Source organism: Salvelinus namaycush, chromosome 21, assembly GCF_016432855.1.
Source record: "Salvelinus namaycush isolate Seneca chromosome 21, SaNama_1.0, whole genome shotgun sequence".
NCBI lineage: Eukaryota > Metazoa > Chordata > Actinopteri > Salmoniformes > Salmonidae > Salvelinus > Salvelinus namaycush.
Genome location: NC_052327.1, coordinates 14,277,605 through 14,303,935, shown reverse-complemented (window position 1 = coordinate 14,303,935; position 26,331 = coordinate 14,277,605). Strand labels below are relative to the sequence as shown.

General features: G+C 42.0%; 1 protein-coding gene across 1 annotated transcript; it reads left to right on the top strand.

Moving 5' to 3' along the window:
* The first annotated feature begins 2,468 nt into the window (after positions 1-2,468).
* Positions 2,469-25,553, top strand: LOC120066624 (plasma membrane calcium-transporting ATPase 1-like). Its single transcript, XM_039018050.1, has 19 exons — positions 2,469-2,667; positions 7,171-7,368; positions 8,107-8,364; positions 8,717-8,842; positions 9,895-10,131; positions 17,974-18,120; positions 18,258-18,472; positions 18,587-18,829; positions 19,128-19,369; positions 19,478-19,715; positions 19,938-20,117; positions 20,211-20,298; positions 20,417-20,523; positions 20,661-20,852; positions 21,035-21,248; positions 24,297-24,508; positions 24,612-24,719; positions 24,841-25,029; positions 25,182-25,553. The coding sequence occupies exons 1-19, from the start codon at positions 2,469-2,471 to the stop codon at positions 25,551-25,553; spliced, it is 3,765 nt and encodes a 1,254-aa protein (XP_038873978.1).
* The last annotated feature ends 778 nt before the right edge of the window (positions 25,554-26,331 follow it).

Genomic DNA, 26,331 nt, shown 5'->3' with positions numbered 1-26,331 from the left:
TCACCGGTCGAGGCTGTGAAAGAGTATTTAGTGTAGCAATTTATTTATTTAAATAGAAAGCGCTCATCTGTTTGTGCTTGAGGGCATAAAGTCGTCCTCAGAATATAATCCAAATTGTCAAGAGAAGATTGTATTCCATGGCCATTCAGTGTCAAACAGAAGTGAATAAAACATCTGGGGGTCTGTGATATCTAGGCAGTGTGCCTCCCTTGAGTAGGAAGTTCAGTCTACCTGGAAAGGTTTCAACCAAGGACGGGTACATTCCAGAACACGGTACATTCCCTGGTTGTGATTGTAAGATATTCATCCTAATTCAGTGCCTTTAATTGTTCTCTAGTCTGCATTTTGACAGATGTAATTCACCACAGGCAAAGTAGAGCTGAATGGACAGTGGTAGGGAAACTGGTCGAGAAGAATATGGGGTGGCTGTGTCTTCACTTTTCCACAGTGTCTCCCCATCACAGTGTTAGTGGCTCTCTCAGGGACGGCAAGCAGTGGCTGTAGAGCGCACCGATGCCACAGATTGTCTAATTAGATTAAGGAAGAAGCTTTCCTGAGATAATCATTGAGCGAGCCTTTTTCCCTCTAATGAAGCCTGTGTCGGTCGAGCGTGTGCACTGAAGGTCAAACTTTGATTTTCAAAGGAAGAGTTGCAATTTGGACGTAACCCTGAGAAGGGTAACTAACTGGATACCCTCTGAGAAGTGCTGGTAGATGCTCCTAAGGGGATTATGGGGATGTTTCTGGAGTTCTGTGAAAGACACTGCCTTCCCTAATTGGACCTGTGGTGTTACCGTCATATACCTCCTGTTGCTATGACGATATGAAAAGAGTGGATTTCTAGTAAGTACACTCAATCTTTTGGTCAACACAGAAGCAATCTCTAAAATCCATCGTGAGTGTCAGTGTTAATTGTTGTACGGAAAATGTGTCATGTCTCTTTAATAATGCTCAAGCTGGTTCTCTCTGCTACCGCTGTAAGGTGTCGTCCAGTGTCACTTGTTAGCCGTGCTTGCACGGTGTCATTCTTTGAAGGGGTTATACTTCTTATTGCTCCGTGCGGATACAAATAAGAGAGGCCTGATGTCTGGTGTTTGAGTCGGGGCCTGCTAATCTTGTCTCCCTCCGTCACAGACACTGTCTGATCAGCTGTTAAATTACAAGACTTTCTCGACCACCGAATCGACTCCAAGGATCGATGTCTTCAGGCGTCACAGTTTTCATTGCAAGGCACACCCATCGTGCCGACAATTAGTTGCACCCTGTGTGTTATTATTAGCCCCACTAGGCTTAGATGTGTCAGTAAGGATGAGCAGATAGGTCCTCAACATCTTTGGGTCCTTTTTCCAGCATTTCTCTCCAAATTTTAAGTACACAAAGTCAAGTACACTTTGCCCAAAGCTGATAATTTCAGGGCCAAAGTGTCAGTTTTTATGTAACTGAACTAATTTGTGCCTTCCTGTCTTAAATAGATTTCGCAGGGCCTTGTGTTTAAAGCCGGCTGTCACTTTGTGTACTGGCCAGTGGGTGTGAGTGTCAGACAGGCTCACCCCTAACAGAACTCTCCCTTCAAGTTGATTGAGTCAAAAAACAATTGATTGATTGATTTACTGAGATGGGAGGTCTAGAGCTATACCAGAGACCATCAAAATGTCCTCATCATTTCAGGAGAAGGGGAATGATTTCATGGTCATGTCATGGTAGAATTCTGGGTGACTTCTTCCTCAAATAGCTTTTCTATACAGAGGCTGTGCAGAAGCTTGGCATAAACATTGCTAAAGATCTCCATATCCATATTTACTTTAACAGACGTGTGTTTCAAAAGGCAGATTCCATATGTTGCTGAGAGTTCCTGTGTGGCTCAGTTGCTAGAGCATGGCACTTGCAATGCTAGGGTTGTGGGTTCAATTCCCACAGGGGACCAGTACAAAACAAATATGAGGATGTATGCACTCAGATGTAAGTCGCTCTGGATAAGAGCATCTGCTAAATGACTAACATGTAAATGCAATGTAAAATGTTTACTACAAATGTTTTGATCGTATTGTAGTATGTTGACAGGAGTATCAGTGTAACTAAATGATTTGGGGTTCAATGTATTTGTTTATTAGTGTGACATTACTAGATAGCATTTCAGCCATATGCGGGATCCAGTTCCTTATTTCAACATGAATGACTTCAGAGATAAACGGAAAAACCTTTACTCAATATTTTTTTGTCTTTTCAGATGTAGCCTTGTGAGGACTTAAGCCAACATCAACAGCCAAGATGAGAGAGTGGGCTTACAGGAATCAAATTAAAATGGCTTTCTACATGTCCAAGTCATGCTCTAAGGAGTCAAGCAACCTACACCCCTGAGAAATAACAGCAGTTTATGGGAAACACCGTATTTTGCCTCTGAGGATTTTACTTGCCTTTTTGGGAAAGCCTCTCTCCACCACCCTTGAGTGGTGCGCTGTAGAGGAGACATGGCCAGCAACTCGTTCCGTGGGTCAAAGCGTGGTCGACATGCACAGGCCAATCATGATGTTGGAGACTTCAATTGCTCTCTCAAGGAGCTGCGGTCTCTCATGGAACTCAGGGGACCTGAGGGAATAGCTAGAATCCAGGAATGTTACGGAGATGTCGAAGGACTCTGTACCAGACTAAGAACATCACCTATTTCTGGTAAATATGCTGCTGAGAATCTTGCTTTGTATTTTTGTTCTTTTTTCAGGTCTGGTGCTTCACACACCAATTCTCCTATTACTCATTGGGGATAGGCTTAGCTCCAATCAGCCTTTCGGGGGCCATAAGCCTTTCGGGGGCCCTAAGCGAGATTTGGTTGGGCCCCCCTGCAGCGAATTGTAATGATTTCAAATTGAAAACCCCTAATTGAAGTAATGGACATATTCAATTTATGAGTTGATTGCCGATTTATCTGGTGACTGAAATTAAATTGACTTCAACCCGACCCCCCAATAACAAGTTTATGGTTACATTTTGAATACAAGAACAATTCGAAATAGCATCTACAACTGCCATGCAGAATGATTCTAGATACTGCATTGATTCCATTGAAGTTGTCATGAGTTGCTCCTCCTACACCAATCTCAAGCCCTTTAGCACAATGTCTTGTTGAGTTGATTGAGGGGAACCGGTGTGGGCTACGGTTTGGGCTCTGAGTGGACGGCACTCTGCAGGGCCCGGCTGTCACGTCTCTACACATGGGGATAACTCACACTTTTCACACAGCACCGATGACAGCTGTGAGTCTCTCTGGGTAAGGTTCTAACAGATATCCCCACCTGGTTTGTGCAACATTTGCCCATTTTATTATTTTCAACATTTTTCAAGCTCTTTCAAATTGGTTGTTGATCATTGTTAGACAAATATATTCAGATCTTGCCATAGACTTTCAAGTAGATTTAAGTCAAAACTGTAACTTGGCCACTCAGGAACATTCGCTGTCTTCTTGGTAAGAAACTCCAGTGTAGATTTGGCCTTGTGTTTGGCCTAGGTTATTGTCCTGCTGAAAGGTGAATTCATCTCCCAGTGTCTGGTGGAAAGCAGACTGAACCAGGTTCTCCTCTAGGATTTTGCCTGTGCTTAGCTGCATTCCGTTTTCTTTTTTATCCTGAAAAACTTTCCAGCCCTTAATGATTACAAGCATACCCGTTACATGATGCAGCCACCACTATGCTTGAAAATATGGAGAGTGGTACTCAGTAATGTGTTGTATTGGATTTGCCCTAAACACAACACTTTGTATTAAGGAATTAAAGTGAATTGCTTTGCAGCATATATTTTATTCTGCACAAGCTTCCTTCTTTTCACTCTGTCAATTAAGTTAGTATTGTGGAGCAACTACAATGTTGTTGATCCATCATCAGTTTTCTCCCCTCACAGCCATTAAACTGTTTTAAAATCACCATTGACCTCATGGTGAAATCCCTGAGCGGTTTCCTTCCTTTCCGGCAACTGAGTTAGGAAGGACGCCTGTATCTTTGTAGAGACTGGGTGTATTGCTACACCATCCAAAGTGTAATTAATAACTTCACCATGATCAAAGGTATTATTTTTACCCACCTACCAATAGGTGCCCTTCTTTGTGAGGCATTGAAAACCTCCCTGGTCTTTGAGGTTGAATCTGTGTTTGAAATTCAATGATCGACTGAGGGACCTTACAGATAATTGTACTGTATGTGTGGGGTACAGAGATAAAGTAGTCATTCAAAAATCATTTTAAACACTATTATTGCCGACAGTCCATGCAACTTATTATGTGACGTATTTAGCTAAGTTTTACTCCTGAACTTAACAAAGGAGTTGAATACTTATTGTGACTCAAGACATTTCAGATTTTCATTTTTAGTTAATTGGTACAATTTCGAAAAAACATAATTCCACTTTGACATTATGGGGTATTGTGTGTTGGCCAGTGACCAAAAATCTCAAATGCATCCATTTTAAATTCAGGCTGTAACACAACAACATGTGGGAACTGTCAAGGGGTGTGAATACTTTCTGTTGGCACTGTACATACAATTAATACATTCATTTGTAAACATGTATAAGCATTAAAAGCATGACAACTAAAATCCTTTTTTATAATTCAGAAATATGCATTGATACACATTTACTAGCAATTATAATGGCTTTTTCATGTATGTTTTTGCCAGTTGTAGGCTGTTGGGAAACAGGAACCAGCTTTACTCAGACCAAGCCGTTTTATAAATCCCTATGTGGATGGAATTATGTGATGTTAGATGTTGTTTGGCTAACATGTTGGCCATGAACCTTTTCCCATTTTGATACTGCTATGCTTGTGATGATGCCCTATTCTGCTCCAATCTATACCTGAATTTGTCAGTCAAGCACACACATAGCGTACACAGGCCAAATTGTGACAAGCCTTTCAGTACTGCTTCTCTATTGTCCTTCTGCATAATCCCTTTGATGACCTTTTGGTGAACTCTTAGGGAATGGGATTTGAATGCGATTCTCAGATTACAAAAAACATTTCCAATCCTGCAGCATACATGATTCCCAATTTAAGACGGTATAAGAAAATGAGTACAGTTACAAATCCATGTGACACACATATACATTTTGCACTATAAAATGCAAATGGCAGGTGCTAGTATAAAGGCACCCGCATACTAGGTTGGGTTTGCTCCTAGCAGAACTCGGCTAGGCGAAGTGAACGTCTGTGCCTCGCATTCTCCCTTAAAAGAGCTTTGCTTGAAAAATGAGAAAAAAGCGGCAATATAACTGTTTGTCCTTCTTGAGACGCTGTAGCAACAAGTACACCTCCTCAAAATAGTCAGAATGAATCTAAGATAAGTCAAGAAATATGCAATTCAGTGATAGGGTGAAGAATCACCGCAGGGGTTTTTCCCTGAGTTGGAATCTAACCTTAAAGCGTCAGAAGAAGCAGCATTGCTTAGAGGGATTTAGAGGGAATAAGCATACTAACCCAACTCAGGTCAGAGAAGGCCAATGCTGTGCTACATGGAGTCACAAAAGCAGCCATTTGACCCCTACTGCAGTGATAACAATGGAGTCATCAGCTCTCCAGGGGGAACGCAAGATAGGTCATGTCTCATGATATTAGTTCAAAGAGCTGCACTCTTACTCTTTGATTACAATTAAAGTTCAGTCTAATTTAATTACATCTACTAGTCTCCTGGAGCATAAACAACAACACACACACACACACACACACACACACACACACACACACACACACACACACACACACACATATATATATATATATACATATATATATATATATATATATATATATATATATATATATATATATATATATGTACCCCTTTTTCTCCCCAATTTTGTGATATCCAATTGGTAGTTACTTTTAATTGTTTTGTGCAGACCAGTTTTGGGCGGCTCATATGATCAATTGCAGACCATCTCTCCTCACTAGTTGAACTTTCCCGGTTTGTTACTCTTCATTCCTTGATTGACGTTTTGTGCCCGCAAACAGCAATGCTTGTCATTTTGAACTGCTAAATGTTACATGACATGATTTTTTTTAAATCCAGATGTTTGCCACAACAGAGAGCAGCGTCTCTGTTTCACACACATCGTTTGTGGCTCTGACCATTACTTTTTAGGTACGTTAAATACATACACACTCAGGGCAGAGTTGTAACTTCAATGTTCACGTGTAACTCACATTAGCACAAGGCTTTCTTCTCTTGTCTCTTTTATTTGTTGTTATCATAGAGCCACTAGTCATCTCTGTTAGATCGAATGAGAATATACGAGTGATAAACATGGTTCGTTGTGTGACGTCTTTTGCCGGGTTGCCTGTCCATATAGCTCAGAGATTCATTTGGTTTGCTTTCTGAATCAGAGCTGCAGAGGCTGAGTCACATAATGGAAATGTAGGTATTTGTTATTTATAACTTTGTCAATGATTTAATGTAAAGAAAAGTACAGTGTCACAGTGAGGAATTCATCGATGAAATCCTTTCAGCGAGAATACATGTCCAACAAAAAGGTTTTGGTGTGGATTGGGGTGGTTTTCTTATGACACGTTCTGTCTGCAAAATGACAAAATATTACCAAAGATATTGGAATATTGCAGCTCACAAGTGCATCAATAAACATGATCCCATACGGACTGTTGGGATTTGCATAATTTCTGCATGGTATTGCCGTCATCTCATGCACAACGTAAAAAAAGGTTTTGAGATCCATCTCACTGGAACTACAGTATTTTGAGAGCTACTGCTTTTAAACCGACTGTTGAGTATGTTGTCTGAGGGCAGATGAGGGCTTGTGCGTTTGAAAGTCATTGATTCCCTGCTGTTGACATCGAATGCCTGTGCTGAAGACCCTTGTGGTAACGCTGCATGGGCTATATTCATGGCCCTCTTTTGTCATGAACACAGCCCCCATGCAGAGCCACCTCAAAGGTCTGAAGCTTCAGCTTCGAAAGCCTCCAAAAACAAGCCAAGCTTACCATTCTTGACAGGTTCTGTTTCTGCTGTTCAGTCTGTGAACATAGAACAAATATAAACACAGGTCTGCACTACATGGCTCTAAAAAGGGAGTTCAGCCAGGAGAGAGTGACGCATGTATTTGCTAATGTTTGAATTCTAGACCATACAAATGCCTTACAGTTGTTCATTATTCCTTTCCCTCTTTTGTCTCTAGGTTTAGGAGGCCATGCCGAAGACATTGCCAGAAGGAAAGAGGAGTTTGGACAAAACGTTATACCTCCAAAAAAGCCAAAAACATTTCTTCAATTAGTGTGGGAAGCATTGCAAGATGTGACACTAATCATCCTAGAAGTGGCAGCCATCATTTCATTAGGCCTTTCTTTTTATAGACCTCCAGATGCCGAAAGAGAAAGTAAGTATCTCCTCTCATTTGAAATGTCATGTATTCTAATTGATTCGTCACCAGATAATGAATATTTACTCAGTCTAATACCAAATGATCAGATTGTTGCTACTTTGCACCTGTAAACTTCATGCATGCAGTGATGCAATTTCCACGTGTCTGGTTTGTGCACTTTCTGGTAATTGTTTATTGGACAGATACTTTGGAATTCATTGGAGGCCAAAACAAGTAGCCTAGATCTAATTTCAGATGTTTTGCTGCGTCTTCCCGAGGATGCTCACAAAGTTTGGTTTGATCTCATGTCTCTGGCTTTATTGGCACAAAGAGATATCAATTGGTACAAAATGTGAGTATCCTGCCCATTGAATAATCATAAAGGGATTTACTCTGATACTCTTGATACACATCAATCAATCCATAATCCCATTCTTCAAAGGACTCTTTAGAGGCATAGTGGGTAGCCAGTTTAACTTCCTGCGATCAAGACAGTGATACTTCCTGTCTTATAATCATTGTAGGTTACTTTTGTAGGCTACTTTCTGTGGGACTCACTGTATCTGTCCCCTTGGGTAATCACTAGATGGCCATGCTACCAACGACAACATTGGCAATGTCGTCAGAATGAATTAGCCATTTGTCCTCGATTTAGGGTTAGGCCTAGGCTTAAAAACACAATTCTGGAGGGATTGCATTGTACTTCTGTTCTTTGTAGCATGTCCAGATAGTGACAACTGTCCCTCTTTTCAGATTGTGGAAAGGCAGCGGGAGGGGTGGAGGATGAGGGGGAGGCAGACGCGGGCTGGATTGAGGGTGCAGCCATCCTCCTGTCCGTCGTCTGTGTGGTCCTGGTGACAGCGTTCAACGACTGGAGTAAAGAGAAGCAGTTCCGCGGGCTGCAGAGCCGCATCGAACAGGAGCAGAAGTTTACGGTGGTCCGCGGAGGCCAAGTCATCCAGGTCCACGTGGCTGAGATCGTAGTCGGCGACGTTGCACAAGTGAAATACGGTATGGTCCTGAAGGAAAAGTGACCTGTATATGTGTGTGTGTCCATGAGAGCTTACGTATGCGCGTGTGCCTTAAAAACAAAGAGCATCTTCAATCCTACTTTTGATATAACTTTCCTTACCCTTCTTTTTCCACTACTCTGTCTGAATCTGGGTTAAATGAGCTAACTCACCCATCTGGACTGTCTGATGTTCATGTATAGTATGTACGTTTTTCCCAGCTGGACTGTCTGATGTTCATGTATAGTATGTACGTTTTTCCCAGCTGGACTGTCTGATGTTCATGTATAGTATGTACGTTTTTCCCATCTGGACTGTCTGATGTTCATGTATAGTATGTACGTTTTTCCCAGGTGACCTTCTTCCTGCTGATGGTATGTTGATCCAGGGAAATGATTTGAAAATCGATGAAAGCTCTCTCACTGGTGAATCTGACCATGTCAAGAAGACTTTGGACAACGATCCAATGCTGCTGTCAGGTAATGATGATGAACCTTCCTCTCTTCATGTAATATGGCTGATGTCTAGATGCAGGTCCAATTTGGATCAAGCTGGGCATCGCCCAGAGGCATCGCTTCGTTTGTTCTTTCAACTATGAATTAAGGTGGTGGCAGTGGTGGAAAAAGTACCCAATTGTCATACTTGAGTGAAAGTAAAGACACCTTAATAGAAAATGACTCAAGTAAAATACTACTTGAGTAAAAGTCTAAAGTATCAAAAGTAAATTGAATTGCTAAAATATACTTAAGTATCAAAGTAAAAGTATAAATCATTTCAAATTCCTTATATTAAGCAAACCAGTCTGCACAATTTTCTTGTTTTTTTAAATTACAGATAGCCAGGGGCACTCTCCAAAACTCAGACATCATTTACAAACAAAGCATTCGTGTTTAGTGAGTCCGTCAGATCAGAGGCAATACGGATGACCAGAGATGTTCTCTTGATATGTATTAGACAATTTTCCTGGCCTGCTAAGCATTCAAAATGCAATGAGTACTTTTGGGTGTCAGGGAAAATGTATGGAGTAAAGAGTACATTCTTTTCTTTAGGAAGGTAGTGAAGTAAAAGTAAAAGATGTCAAAAATATAAATAGTGAAGTAAAGTAAAAATACTTTAAAGTACTATTGAAGTACTTTACACCACTGGGTCCCTTTGCTTTTCCATTGTTGTTTTCATTTGTTGTTTACCCTGGCATCTTATTACTCAATCAATCAATCTTCATAAGAGCGCTTAGAAGTTAACAACTACTTGAAACAGCATGATCTTGCTATTCCTGCATAAATAATGTTTGGTCATACACATGTCAGTAAATATTTAATGCATGCCCCTCTTCACTTTTCAAAAAAATCGAATCAAATGTTATTCGCTTGCTCACCTCACAAAAATGTTATCCGTTAAACATTTAAATGCATTTGTATGGCCTTACTTGTAAAAGAAAGAAGCATCTTTTACTATCCCATTTTAGTTATATTATATTTGTCAGGTTCCTATGACCATGTCTCAATGACTGTCCATGTTTGTCTTTCGTCAGGTACCCACGTCATGGAGGGTTCTGGGAAGATATTGATCACAGCAGTAGGTGTCAACTCCCAGACGGGCATCATTTTCACCCTGCTCGGAGCCGAGGAAGACGAAGATGACGATGAGGAGGAAAAAGCAGAGAAGGAAAGGAAAAAGAGGGAAAGGGAGGAGAAGAAGAAGGAGAAAGAGAGGGAAAAGAAAGAGAAGAAAGAAAAGAAGGACAAGAAGGACAAACTGGACAAGAAAAGTATGTGGAACTGGATTCTACTTTTATAGTCATCTGTTACACAACATTTGTAAAACTAACCTCATCTCTATTGTATTAATTGTGAAATATAGGCCTACTTGCTTTTGGTTGAGACTCACCATCATAGGAGTAAGCGTAGAATATAATTGCTTTGAAAAACCCTGTCCAACAATATGTGTTATGAGATATTCCATGATGCTATCCTATAGGGCCTACAGATTCTATTAAGTTACATTTTGCCAGTGGCATGACATAAAGCTATTTGCCACCATAGAAGGTGTCAGACAAGGTTATTAAAATAAAATGTTATTTGTCACATGCTTTTGTAAACAACAGGTGTAGACGAACAGTGAAATGCTTACTTACTTTTCCAACAATGCAGAGTTAAAAATAAAGATACAAAATACACAGGGAATAACGGATAACAATAACGAGTAAAAAGAACATGGCTATATACAGGGAGTAGAAAATAACAGGGCTATATATATACATAGGGAGTAGAAAATAACATGGCTATATACAGGGAGTACCAGTACCCAGTCGATGTGCCGGGGTACAAGGTAATTGAGGTAACTATGTACATATAGGTAGGGGTAAAGTGACTAGGCAACAGGATAGATAATAGACAATAGCAGCAGCTATTGTGTGGTGTAAGCATGCATGTGTGCGCATGTTATGTGTGTGTGTGGGTACATATAGTGTGTGTGTATATGTTGGGGTGTCAGTGTAATTATGTGTGAGTGTGTAGAGTTAAGTGTGTGTGTGCATAGAGTCAGTGCAAGAGAGCTAGTGCTGAGCACTTAGTGCTTTTTGAGGTCGTTTCGGTTCTATATTTTTTTTTGTAATCACGGTTTTCTATTTCGGTTTCCATATTTTTTTTAAACAGTAAATGCACTATGCATTATGTGGGTTGAATTCTGTAACAACACAGAATAAAACAATTAATAAAAGTCCCATGATGGTAGTGACTGCCCATTACTATCACGTTTCAGGTAAGACCTAAATGCAGACTGTGTTGAAGTAACAATGTTTATTACAGCAACAGGGGCAGGTAAACGACAGGTCCAGGCAGGCAGAGGTCGATAATCCAGAGTAGTGGCAAAGGCACAGGATGGCAGGCAGACTCAGGGTCAGGAGCAGGCAGAGGGGTCAGGCAGGCGGGCTCAGAGTCAGGACAGGCAATGGTCAAAACCAGGAGGGCGAGAAAAAGAGAGACTGGGGAAAACCAGGAGCTGAGACAAAACGCTGGTTGACTGGACAAACAAGACGAACTGGCAACAGACAAACAGAGAACACAGGTGTTGGTACCCAGGGGATAATGGGGAAGATGAGCGACACCTGGTGGGGGGTGGAGACAAGCACAAGGACAGGTGAAACAGATCAGGGCATGACAATTACTGCTTATTAACCTTCATTTATTCACATTACATTACTTTAATAAAATATTTCAGTTGTTTTGTATATTACATTTGTTTTATTTGGTGACTTTATTATTTCATTCCAAGTCAACATCTTATCTCCATTGAGCTGCTGCCTATGCTGTTGGACAAAATCACTATTTTAGTAGTTCTTCAAAGTAAATAAGGCATACTTTTATGAATGCTGAATACCAACTATCAATCACTTAGATCATGTATTTTCAGGTAGAGATACCTCGTGAAGGAACTGCTCTCTATCCCTCTCGATCGCTCATTCTTTTGGCTCTTCTCTCTCTCTCTCTCCATGTCTGCCCCCACACTAACCTAACTTAGCAGGTAATAAAGAAAAACACAGACCGGACAAGTACGAATGCAATGGATTTTGCTCATTGTAGTTAATTAGCACGTTAACTGCGCAAAAACGATTTATCTCTACAGAAACTGCGTATTGAGCTCACAGAAGAAAAGAAAATAAAGGAAATGGAATTCAAATAATATAACAGATGTTGGTCAATCAGTTGTTTAACTGAAATGTTTTTTAGTTTGTTTGTTTTATCGCCCAGCACTAGGTAGTGCAAAAAGGATCAATGCAGGTAGTCTGGGTAGCCATTTCATTAGCTATTTAGCAGTCTTGTTTATCAGTCTTATGGCTTGGGGGTAGAAGCTGTTCGGGGTCCTGTTGGTTCCAGAATTGGTGCACTGGTACCACTTGCCATGCGGTAGCAGAGAGAACAGTCTATAGCTCAGGTGGCTGGAGGCTTTGACATTTTTTGGGGCCTTCCTCTGACACCGCCTGGTATAGCGGTCGTGTATGACAGGGAGCTCACCACCCTCTGTTGCGCCTTCCGGTCAGGTGCCTTGCAGTTGCCATGCCAAGCAGTGATGCAGCCAGTCAAGATACTCTCAATGGTGCAGCTGTAGAACTTTGAGGATCTCTGGGCCCATGCCAAATATTTTCAGCGTCCTGAGGGGGAAGAGGCACTGTCGTGCCTTCTTCACAACTATGTGGGTGTGTGTGGACCATGTTAATTCCTTAGTGGTGTGGACACTGAGGAACTTGAAGCTCTCAACCCACTCCACTACAGCCCTATCGATGTGGATGGGGGCGTGCTCATCCCTCCATTTCCTGTAGTCCACGATCAGCTCCTTTGTCTTGCTGACATTGAGGGAGAGGTTGTTGTCCTGGCGCCACACTGACCTCCTCCCTATAGGCTGCCTCATTGTTGTTAGTAATCAGTCATACCATCGCCGGGTCGTCAGTAAACTTGATGATGGGGTTTGTCAAACTTGCTGAGCTGTACTCAATGAAAAGCATTCTTACATATGTATTCCTTTTGTCCAGGTGGGCTAGGGCAGTTGGAGTGCAATAGAGATTGCGTCATCTGTGGATCTGTTGGGGTGGTATGGAATTTGGAGTGGGTACAGGGTGTCTGGGATGATGGTGTTGATGTGCTACGGAGGAGTGTTGCTTGGTTCAATGTCACTTGCCTTGAAGTGAGGGTCGAAGGCTTTAAGCTCGTCTGTTAGGTTAGCACCGGTGGGCATTTCACGGCTGGGTTTTCCTTTGTAATCTGTGATAGCTTGAAAGCCCTGCAACATTAACTCTGTATTAACTGAAAGGGTCAAAGAATAATTCATGAAAGTAGTCAAATGAAATTATGCTTTTTGTTCAACTATCTTGAATTATATGATGTGTCTGCCAGTGGCGTGAGAGTGACATGCACATTCAACATTCACACTCAGATGCTGGGCCAAATAGAGGAAGTTCCCACCTTACACCACAATACACAGACAGAGTATCTGTAGCTGAATCTTGGTGCAGGTTAATTATGGCATGTGAGAGCGCTATAGAGGATGCTGACTTAGACACAGTTGGTTAACATCTCAGTTAGTTAACTGACTGCAGTTGGGTCAGTTGGACTATGGACGTTACCTAACCTGCCATACCAAGGCAAAAGAAAAGTTACCGCCTGTGAATTAACCAACCTGGTGCATAGCTGCTAAGTGTGTTAGGGGAGTGTTTTGTTTACGTTTGTAGTCGCAGTATCATTGATCAGGGGATTCTCAGAGTGAGTGAGGACTGTATCAGGGAGTTAACACAGAAATGCATGTCAGAGCATTCACACCTCATAGTTTCCAATTCAGTGTCTAAGGGCTAGCCATCAAGGGAACTCACATCCAAGGGAACATATTAGAACTAAAAGTGTTTTGCCACTCTGCAAAAGTGAGAAGCTCTTTGCCGATGTGTAAATGGTCAAATTATTAACTGCAGTCGTTTATTTTTCCACAGATAAAAGAGATGAGAAAAACAAGAAAGGTAAGTTTGTCAATGAGTGCGTTTAAATCCACAGTAATAATTTGATATTAAACTGATTATGGCAGTAGGCAGATTATGCAATAGTCATGTAAACACCTTACTTTGCTTATCTTAAATCGGCCAAAGGTCAAAATCGCAGTAAGTATACACAGATTAAAACACCTGGTTTTCTGAGTTATGTTTCAAATTATTATGACATGAAAACAGCTTAATTGGCATTCCAGCGGTGTATTTGATCTGAAAAAACAAAGTGAAGTGAGTTCAGAGCAAACTCTGAACATACTGAATGTATGGTCTTAGAAGTAGTATTCACATACAAACTTTATATGTACAAACTCAGAATCAAATGCATTTATCAGTGCCATCAAATAGCCTTATTTCAGTTGTGTCCATGTAAACAGGATTATTAGGGAAATCGTTATTTTTGCAAAGCATGTAAACGTTGTAATATAACTATTAATCGTACTATCCACAATAATCACATTATTGTGTGCATGTAACCGTACTCATTGTGTGTTATATCTATATTGAGACTGCTAGTTTAGTTTGTGTGCACTCCATGACCATGTTGTGTTTATATTGGGTACTTACTAGTTTAGTTTGTGTGTGTTAACAGTATATAGAATCTGTATGGTCGGAGGGGTATACTGCGAAGCAAGCTAGATCTACTCAGATTTTCTAAAGCTAGCCAGCTTCAGTTAGCTTCATCCATACTACGACGGTGTACATTGCTCAGACACTAACTCTTGCAGGCTTGTACAGATGTAGGATCTTAATTTGAGCCAGTTTACTACAGCAGGAAAATAAACCTGCAGCAACAGGAATTGTAAATTATTATGTGGATTATAATTCATGGAAATGTTTCTATGGGTTGATAAGTTTTTCGTTAGGGCAAATGAAGTCTGAAATTTCAAAGTGAAAATTAAAAAATGTCGATGCCTTTTTAAACCTCATACACATTTGCATTTCCTGTTGTGCAGGAAAATTCTCAGCAACAAAAAAGAGTGATCAGATTAAGATCCTACAGCTGTAACTGCGCATGCATGCAGCACGTGGCTAGTCGAACAAAGTACTCGTCATTGATTCAATGCTGAAACATCAATCCATGGGTGGGTCAGTGCCATATTTTCATTTGTTCCCGAAATCAAAATGAAAAAAAAGTTATCTTGCAAATTCAGCAGGTTATCTAGACTTTTAGAAGTGCCTTCTTTATGTTATTACTTATTGTTAATGGCTTCTTAGGTGTGCTTTGGTGTGGTTCTAAATGATTGACCTCAGAGTTGACCAAAGTATTCATACATACCCCTTGACTTATTCCATAATTTGTTGTGTTACAGCCTGAATTCAAAATGTATTAAATACTTTTTTTGCTCACCCATCTACACACAATACCCCATAATGACAAAGTGAAAACATGTTTTTAGACATTTTAGCAAACTTATTGAAAATTAAATACAGAAATCGAATTTACATAATTATTCATACCCCTGAGTCAATACTTTGTAGAAGCACCTTTGGCAGCGATTACAGCTGTGAGTCTTTCTGGGTAAGTGTCTAAGAGCTTTCCACACCTGGATTGTGCAACATTTGACTATTTATTGTTTTCATAATTCTTCAAGCTCTTTCAAATTGGTTGTTAGACAACCATTTTCAGGTCTTGCCATAGATTTTCAAGTAGATTTAAGTCAAAACTGTAACTCAGCCACTCATTCACTGTCTTCTTGGTAACCAACTCCAGCGTAGATTTGGCCTTGTGTTTTAGGTTATTGTCCTGCTGAAAGGTGAAATAATCTCCCAGTGTCTGGTGCAAAGCAGACTGAACCTAGGATTTTGCCTGTGCTTAGCTCCATTCTGTTAGTATTTTATCCTGAAACACTCTCCAGTCCTTAACAAGCATACCCATAACAGGATGCAGCCACCACTATGCTTCAAAATATGGAGAGTGGTACTCAGTAATGTGTTTTATTGGATTTGCCCCAAACACAACACTTTGTATACAGGACAAAAATGTAATTCCTTTGCCACATTTTTTTTCAGTATTACTGTAGTGCCTTGCAAACAGGATGCATGTTTTGAAATATTTGTATTCTTTACAGGCTTCCTTCTTTTCACTCTGTCAATTAGGTTAGTATTGTTTAGCATTACAATGTTGTTGATGTATCCTCAGTTTTCTCCTATCACAGTCATTCAACCTTTTTCAAGTCACAATTGGCCTCATGGTGAAATCCCTGAGTGGTTTCCTCTGTCTCCGGCAACTGACCTAGGAAAGACGCCAGTATCTTTGTAGTGACTGTGTGTATAGATACACCATCCAAAGGGAAAATAATAACTTCATCATGATCAAAAGGATATTAAATGTCTCCTTTTTTAATTTATTTTTTATCTACCAATAGGTGCGCTTCTTTATGAAGCATTGAAAAACCTCCCTGGTCTTTGTGGATGAATCTCTGTTTGAAATCCACTATTCGCCTTAGGGACCTTAGACATATTTGTGTGTGTGGGATACAGAAATGAGGTAGTCATTCAAAAATCATGTTAAACACAATTGTTGCACACAGAGTGAGTCCATGCAACTTATTATGTGACTTGTTAAGCACATTTTTACTCCTGAACTTATTTAGGCTTGCCAGAACAAAGGGGATGAATACTTATTGACTCAATACATTACAGCTTTTCATGTTTAGTTAATTGGTAAATATTTCTAAAAACATAATTCCACTTTGACATTATAAGGTATCGTATGGAGGCCAGTGACAAAAAAAATCTTAAAGGCCGTAACACAACAAAATGTGGAAAAAGTCAAGGGGTGTGACTACTTTCTGAAAGCACTGTACCTCACTAAGTCCTCAAACTAGATTTGTAGTATATGGCTCAGTTTAGATCTGAAGGATTCGTTGGCATAGAAATTGACCTTGCTTTAAGGTGAGCCACTTTCGTGGTATTGGTTATCCCAAGTTGAACTCAGAGTTGACCAAACTAAATTCATAGTATAGGGCTCCGGTTTGTGCATAAGGTGTGTATAGTCTGGCCATATGGTCATGTGTGTGTTCCTGTGGTCCGAGCAGCAGGTGCTCTTGACTCCGTTCATGGTGATTAGGACCAAGGAGATTACAGCTCTTAAGCTCAGCAGCTGATTTTTCCCCGTGCCTTTCTTCCCTTAGCTAACAACCTTATGTACTGTTTTTGGATCAACACACTTACAGACACACATACTGTACACACTTACAGACACACATACTGTACACACTTACAGACACACATACTGTACACACATACTGTACACACTTACAGACACACTTACAGTACACACTTACAGACACCTATACTGTACACACTTACAGACACACTTACAGACACACATACTGTACACACTTACAGACACACATACTGTACACACTTACAGACACACATACTGTACACACTTACAGACACACATACTGTACACACTTACAGACACACATACTGTACACACATACTGTACACACTTACAGACACACATACTGTACAAACTTACAGACACACATACTGTACACACTTACAGACACACATACTGTACACACATACTGTACACACTTACAGACACACATACTGTACACACTTACAGACACACATACTGTACACACATACTGTACACACTTACAGACACACATACTGTACACACTTACAGACACACATACTGTACACACTTAGACACATTTGCCTGGATGAACAATGTCCCTTTACTTCACTTACAAAAGTTTTGAGTAGTTAGTGTTCTGGTGCATGTGTGTTTGTACTATTACAGAACGTGGGCATGTTTTGGGATGATGGTGGAAGAATTTGTTTGTAAAGAATCTCAGCCTAGAAGGAGCAATAATCCCCAGACTCGGATTAAGGACTGTGAACCAAACAGCATAGTGTCGTGCGGTGTATCACATAGAATAGCACCCCCTATCTGTTTCCAAGCAGTAGCAGTGCCATCTCACTATGAACCCTTAAACACCAATGTACAATTTTTTGACTATTTGTCCCATTTCATACTTTTTTTATTGGCTGCATCAACAATTCATATTTAAATGTCCCTATTTAAACTTAACGTCTTTGGACCCATCATCTCCTCTCCCTCAGGTAAGTCTCAGGATGGTGCAGGCGTGGAGATGCAGGCCCTCAACAGTGACGACGAAGGAGAGGAGAAGAAGAAAGCCCACCCTAAGAAGGAGAAGTCTGTGCTCCAGGGGAAATTGACCAAATTAGCGGTGCAGATCGGCAAAGCAGGTAAGACCATCACAAGGGAATTCTGAATGTTGAAAGTGTGTTTGATTTTCAGCAGCAGCTTGTCCCAGTTTGTCATTATTGCAAATATTGTATTATTTCATGGTGTACAGTACACTACTATCCTTTCCTCTGTCCAGGCCTGTTCATGTCAGGGTTGACAGTCATCATCCTGATAACTCTGTTTATGGTGGACACTTTCTGGATCCAGGGACTACCGTGGGTCGCAGACTGCACACCCATCTACATTCAGTTCTGCGTCAAGTTCTTCATCATTGGTGTTACTGTGCTTGTGGTGGCCGTGCCCGAAGGTCTCCCCCTGGCCGTCACCATCTCACTTGCGTATTCTGTCAAAGTAGGTATCCCTACTTTGTCACTACTATGTTACTGTAGTATATATATATTACAGACAGGAGCAATTAAGAAAGGCATTGCCAGATCCCAAATCATAGCCTCCTATCTTCCTCAGAAAATGATGAAAGACAACAATCTGGTGAGGCACCTGGATGCCTGTGAAACCATGGGCAACGCCACAGCCATCTGCTCTGACAAAACGGGAACATTAACCATGAACAGGATGACCGTGGTCCAGGCTTATCTGGGAGACAGGCACTACAGGAAGGTTCCTGAGTCTGACCTCATCCCAGGCAAAGTCTTGGACCTGCTCATTATGGGCATCGGAGTCAACTGTGCTTACACATCCAAGATCATGGTAAGTGGACATACTTCACTTGAGACTCCGAGTTGAGGTTTTCACCTCTGTCAAACAGAACACAAAGAGATGTGCAATACAGTTATTTTCATAGCAATCGTTCCTTGACACCTGAGCAAATACGTTGAGTGCCAGGTCAGGGATTTCAAGCCAGGGCCAAATCCTCTTGAAATCTGAGAACTCAGATTTTAATTTAAATCATGCATTGATATAATGGGACATTTTCGTATAAAGTATCAGTTATGTTAGTTGATTTGAAGTTTGGAACTGACCTTAACGTGTAAATGGTTTGTCTCAGTCTCCTGAGAAGGAGGGCGGGCTGCCACGCCAGGTGGGCAACAAGACCGAATGTGCCTTGCTGGGCTTTGTCTTGGATCTGAGACGTGACTATATGACCATCCGCAACGAGATCCCAGAGGAGAAGCTCTTTAAGGTCTACACCTTCAACTCAGTCAGGAAGTCCATGAGCACAGTGCTGAAGAACGCAGACGGGAGTTACCGCATGTTCAGCAAAGGAGCCTCAGAGATCCTCCTAAAGAAGTAGGCTGGCACTTTCAGTTTCTTGCTTTCTTGCAAATTAACTCAATGAACTTCCCCAGTATTATTTGTCCGAAATGTAATATAGATTTCCTCTTTATCTCATCGCAGGTGTTGTAAGATCATGACAGCAAGCGGGGAGGCTAAGGTCTTCAAGCCCAGGGACAGAGACAATGTGGTGAAGAATGTGATCGAGCCCATGGCCTCCGAGGGCCTGAGGACCATATGCCTGGCCTACAGGGACTTCCCGCCGGTCGACGGCGAGCCTGACTGGGAAAATGAAACTGACATCCTCACCGGCCTCACCTGTTTGTGTGTGGTGGGCATCGAGGACCCTGTACGGCCAGAGGTAAAAGGGCAAGCGGGATATGCCCAATCAAGGTCCTTGTTGCAAAGGTCCAATTAATTCAAGGAGGTAGATGCTTGTGGTGGTATAACCCTCAACAATGTACATGTATAATCCCCCTAAAGGGGAGAGCAGGTCTTTCTGAGTGTGTCTTGGGGTGTTAGATTATAAGCAAAACACACATATCCATAATCTGAAAAATAAAGTATTCTTCTTCCACCCTAGGTTCCTGACGCCATTAAGAGGTGTCAGCGCGCTGGCATCACGGTGCGCATGGTCACAGGGGACAACATCGACACGGCTCGCGCCATTGCCAGTAAGTGTGGCATAGTGCACCCCGGAGATGACTTCCTCTGTATAGACGGCAAAGAGTTCAACCGACGGATAAGAAACCAACTGGGAGAGGTAATATTCCTCTCTTTCTCTCACAAAATGAATCTGTTTCTGTGAAAAAAAAATGGTGATGATAGAGTGACCCAAGAAGCAATCTACTTCCAGATTGAGCAAGAACGCATTGATAAGATTTGGCCTAAACTCCGTGTGCTTGCAAGATCCTCACCCACTGACAAACATACTTTAGTAAAAGGTATGTTTGGGGGGTATTTTTTCATTTATCACTACAGATACATTTTTAGGTCTTACATATTATTATTATTATTATTATTATTATTATCTAAAGAGATGATGCTTGCCTCTGTTCACAGGTATAATGGACAGCACTGTACTAGAACCAAGACAAGTTGTTGCTGTAACAGGAGATGGTACTAATGACGGCCCTGCCTTGAAGAAAGCGGATGTTGGATTTGCCATGGTATGGTATTTTTATACTTCAAGATCTGGCGTATGTTATATCCCATCAATATTTCATGAGTATGTTGTCTCTCTGATTTGACCAGACGGGTACTTTTGGTCCTGTGACTAATGCGCTGTGACATGCTGTCCCCACAGGGCATTGCGGGCACGGACGTAGCCAAAGAGGCCTCAGACATCATCCTGACAGACGACAACTTCAGCAGCATCGTCAAGGCGGTGATGTGGGGGCGGAACGTCTACGACAGCATCTCCAAGTTCCTCCAGTTCCAGTTGACAGTCAACGTGGTGGCTGTCATCGTGGCCTTCACAGGAGCATGCATCACACAGGTGAGACACCGTATTGCTGTCATGTTCATCCTTCCCATCTTGTCTTTCTGCTTGAAAAGGGGATGCATAGGTCTAGAGAGCGGCTGACTCACTATAGGGAGTTTTTCTTATCAAGTCTACAAGTTACAACGGTCTTTGAAAAGTGGGGAGCTATACATAACACAAACTACATCTCCCCCCAGGACTCTCCTCTCAAAGCTGTCCAGATGCTGTGGGTGAACCTGATCATGGACACCTTTGCTTCCCTGGCCCTGGCCACTGAGCCCCCCACCGAGTCTCTGTTGCTGAGGAAACCGTATGGCCGCAACAAGCCCCTCATCTCCCGCACCATGATGAAGAACATCCTGGGCCATGCTGTCTACCAGCTCACTGTCATCTTCACCCTGCTCTTCACCGGTGAGTAGTGTTGCAAAGGGAGGGTATATTACTGGAAACTTTCAAAGTGGCCCTTTTGGGTAATTCATATTATCACAGGTGTCTGAAATTATGTCTGGCCCTATGTGTGGCCTAATATATAAAATAATGCAATTAATTAAAACATTATCCTAAGAATAAATAGTGGATACAATTTGTGTTTAAAATGAAGGTTTCAGCAAGCCTGTTCCTGGAGAGCTACCGTTCTGTAGGTTTTCACTCCAACCGTAATCTTGCACACCTGATTCTAATAATTAGCTGGTTGATAAGGTGAATCAGGTTAGTTACAGCTGGGGTTGGAGCGAAAACCTACAGAAGAGTAGTTCTCCAAGAACAGGGTTGGAAAGACCTGGGCTATAGGCTAGTCCGGGAGCAAGATTTTTTGGACTAGGCCTAATAAATAAATAAAATATTCGGAAGAAGCCTTTGACTCTCCTCCTGAACTGCCACTTTAGGCCTACACAGCAGAGCCATTGGTTAGGCAGCACACAAAAATGTTTTTGATCAGCAAGAACAGAGCAGGCCGGGGCTCAGGGAGTAATGGGTGTAATGCAGCCTAGTTGTATTTATACCATCCCAGCAGCTATCTTAGAAATATAACTTTGCTCTGTGCCTCTCAGAGGATGCACTTCGTAGCCTATAGCCTATTGATATTGCCCGCCCAGCGGAGAATCAGAGATAAGGGGCAGCATCAGGCACACAAAGATAAACAACTCAAACACTGAGAAATATAGAGATTTCATCAATGACAAATTACATGACCCTCCCCTGGACTAGATTAAAAAAAGACTAAACCCTCTCCTTGGTTGAAATTCAAAAAGCATGACCCTCACCCATTTTCCTCCAGGTAACCCTTCTCTATATTTCGATCCATCCCTAGACAGTGGTGTAAAGTACTTCATTAAATCTGGCAGACTCACTAAACACAGATGCTTTGTTTGTAAATTATGTGTTTGAGTAGGCCCCTGGCTATCCGTTAAAACATAAAAAAAATATTGTGCTGTCTGGTTTGCTTAATAAACTCAGCAAAAAAAGAAATGTCCCTTTTTCAGGACCCTGTCTTTCAAAGATAATTAGGTAAAATCCAAATAACTTCACAGATCTTCATTGTAAAGGGTTTAAACACTGTTTCCCATGCTTGTTCAATGAACCATAAACAACTAATGAACATGCACCTGTGGAACAGTCGTTAAGACACTAACAGCTTACAGACAGTAGGCAATTAAGGTCACAGTTATGAAAATTTAGGACACTAAATAGGCCTTTCTACTGACTCTGAAAAACACCAAAAGAAAGATGCCCAGGGTCCCTGCTCATCTGCGTGAACGTGCCTTAGGCATGCTGCAAGGAGGCATGAGGACTGCAGATGTGGCCAGGGCAATAAATTGCAATGTCCGTACCTTGAGACGCCTAAGACAGCACTACAGGGAGACAGGCCGGACAGCTGATTGTCCTTGCAGTGGCAGACCACGTGTAACAACGCTTGCACAGGATCGGTACATCCGGACATCACACCTGCAGGACAGGTACAGGATGGCAACAACAACTGCCCAAGTTACACCAGGAACGCACAATCCCTCCATCAGTGCTCAGACTGTCTGCAATAGGCTGAGAGAGGCTGGACCGAGGGCTTGTAGGCCTGTTGTAAGGCAGGTCCTCACCAGACATCACCGGCAACAACGTCACCTATGGGCACAAACCCACCGTCGCTGGACCAGTCAGGACTGGCAAAAAGTGCTCTTCACTGACGAGTCGCAGTTTTGTCTCACCAGGGGTAATGGTCGGATTCTCGTTTATCGTCGAAGGAATGAGCGTTACACCGAGGCCTGTACTCTGGAGTGGGATCGATTTGGAGGTGGAGTGTCCGTCATGGTCTGGGGCGGTGTGTCACAGCATCATCGGACTGAGCTTGTTGTCATTGCAGGCAATCTCAACGCTGTGCGTTACAGGGAAGACATCCTCCTCCCTCATGTGGTACCCTTCCTGCAGGTGCATCCTGACATGACCCTCCAGCATGACAATGCCACCAGCCATATTGCTCGTTCTGTGTGTGATTTCCTGCAAGACAGGAATGTCAGTGTTCTGCCGTCACCAGCGAAGAGCCCAGATCTCAATCCCATTGAGTACGTCTGGGACCTGTTGGATCGGAGGGTGAGGGCTAGGGCCAATCCCCCAAGAAATGTCCGGGAACTTGCAGGTGCCTTGGTGGAAGAGTGGGGTAACATCTCACAGCAAGAACTGGCAAATATGCTGCAGTCCATGAGGACGAGATGCACTGCAGAACTTAATGCAGCTGGTGGCCACACCAGATACTGACTGTTACTTTTGATTTTGACCCCCCTTTGTTCAGGGACACATTATTCAATTTCTGTTAGTCACATATCTGAAGAACGTGTTCAGTTTATGTCTCAGTTGTTGAATCTTGTTATGTTCATACAAATATTTACACATGTAAGTTGGCTGAAAATAAATGCAGTTGACAGTGAGTGGACGTTTCTTTTTTTGCTGAGTTTATAAGAAAGTTGAAATTATTTATACTTTTACTTTTGATACTGAAGTACATTTTAGCAATTCCATTTACTTTTGATACTTAAGTATATTTAAAACCAAACACTTTTAGACTTTTACTCAAGTAGTATTTTACTGGGTGACTTTCACTTTTAATATCTTTACTTTTACAGTATGACAATTGAGTACTTTTTCCACCACTGCCCTTTGATATAAAAAGTGTTTACTATATATGAATACATTTTTTAAATTCAAGTTATTCAAGTATAAATTACCATAGATTGCCATAGATTGCCATAGATTGCCAAAGATTCCGGTAACTTTGGTAAATTACCAGTAGCTTTGCATCCTTACTGGTGAGTACCGCCTGGGTTCAAATTAGTTAGTCGTGCCAATTGGACATCTAACTTTGTTCTTTATGAAGATATGAAAGCAAATGTATTGATCTAATAAATGACTTGATCCGTATTGCTTGTCTCCAGTGGGCCTTGTTATTTATGTACCTGTATATTGCCACCACAGGGGAGCAGATTTTCGATATTGACAGCGGGAGGTATGCGCCTCTCCATGCCCCTCCCTCGGAACATTACACCATTGTTTTCAACACCTTCGTCATGATGCAGCTCTTCAACGAAATCAACGCTCGCAAGATCCACGGCGAGCGTAACGTCTTTGACGGCATTTTCAAAAACATGATCTTCTGCTCCATTGTGTTCGGAACGTTCATTATCCAGGTGAGCTAGCCTTCAGATCCATACAGGATATTCACACAGAGGAGATTTCACATTGGACAGAAAATAACATTGCTCTCTAATCAACCTGTGTTTTCTTGTCCAGATTGTGATCGTTCAGTTTGGAGGGAAACCTTTCAGCTGTGTGGGCCTCAGCATCGACCAGTGGCTCTGGTGTGTGTTCTTGGGCTTTGGATGTCTTCTATGGGGCCAGGTGAGATTCTCACAGGTTTCTAATGTCTTCCAATGATCTCCTTGGCTGTTATGAAGCTTTGTCACAAATGTTTTGTCACAAATTAGTGACAACATTTGAGTTCCTGTCTGTTCATTTCTAGGTGGTCACCACTGTCCCCACCAGCCGGCTGAAGTTCCTGAAGTCTGCAGGTCATGGCACGCAGCAGGAGGAGATCCCTGAGGATGAGCTGGAGGAGATGGAGGACCTGGATGAGATTGACCATGGTGAGATGGAGATGAGAAGGGGGCAGGTGCTCTGGTGCAGAGGCCTAGGCAGGATCCAGACTCAGGTTTGTTTGATCAACTCATAATTACATCTCAGCTCACAATCATCCCTCAGCTTTACACCAAACCAAGGATACAAACGCAGGATTGTGCTTTAACTTTCGATGGGGACTCAATACTAAAATTTTGACTGTGTCTTCATCCCCAAACCATACAGATCCGCGTAGTGAATGCCTTCCAAGACACTTTGTCCCCCTACGAAGGCCTGGAGACCCCTGAGTCCCGCAACTCAATCCACAACTTCATGACCACCCCGGAGTTCCGGATAGAAGACTCGGAGCCGCAGATCCCCCTCATCGACGACACAGAGGGGGAGAACGATGCTCCCACCAAGCGCAACGCTGCACAGACCCTGCCCCCACCCTCCACGCTGGCCACCCTTCCATCCACGCCCAACCAGAACAATAATGCTGTGGACAGGATCATCCCCTTCTACAAAGAGAGCCCAAAGACTGGCGGGATCCCCCAGAGTGCTGTGCTGCCGCCGCGCCCTGGGAGCCCGCTGCACAGCCTGGAGACCTCCCTCTGAGCTGGGCCCTAATACCAGTAATTACCCACTCACCTCAGCCCACTTCACAATACCAAGACGTGGGGAGAGAGGGCTTCTGGAAGCCTCATGGGTTTCTGTTTTTACTTATATGTTTGGTTCCTAAAACATTTTTGGGTCTTGTATCGAGGAGAGGTGCACATTTTGCATGGAATAATTATAGACCGTTTTTTGGTGTAATTAAATGAACAGGGAGACTGGTATGCATTGCTGTACATCAGCAGTACTTCTAAAGAATTCATGCATTGGCTATTTATATATTTTTATGATTTCATTCATGTTGTGAAAGCAACCCTGTTTACACGTTTGTGAAACTTTGAGTGTCCGTGAAAAACCAACGTTATAATATGTACAAAGTGGGGCTGCATACTGCGAAATGAAAAAAATGAATAATGTATTTTAGATATTGCTGTCTTTTAGGAGAAAAGCAAGGTTTCTGTTGAAACTGAACTAATATGCCTGCAGGTTCTATTTGGTAGGGTTTTTTCTAGGTACATATAAATATCTAGTGAAGTAAGAAGAAATTGGTTTTCAATGTTTATAAGAAGACATTGAGAAAACTGGAAAATGTCCTCAAATATCCATGTTCACACTTCCACACTGTAAATATTAAAAGACATGCTCCGGTACTTTGGCGACTAAGAAATTGTTTTATAAACCTCGAGCTTTGGGCTAAATGTGTCAATATGTAGTACATACCTGCATAATCTATGAGCATAATTACTGTCTTATCTCAATTAGCCAAGAAATCCTTATTTTG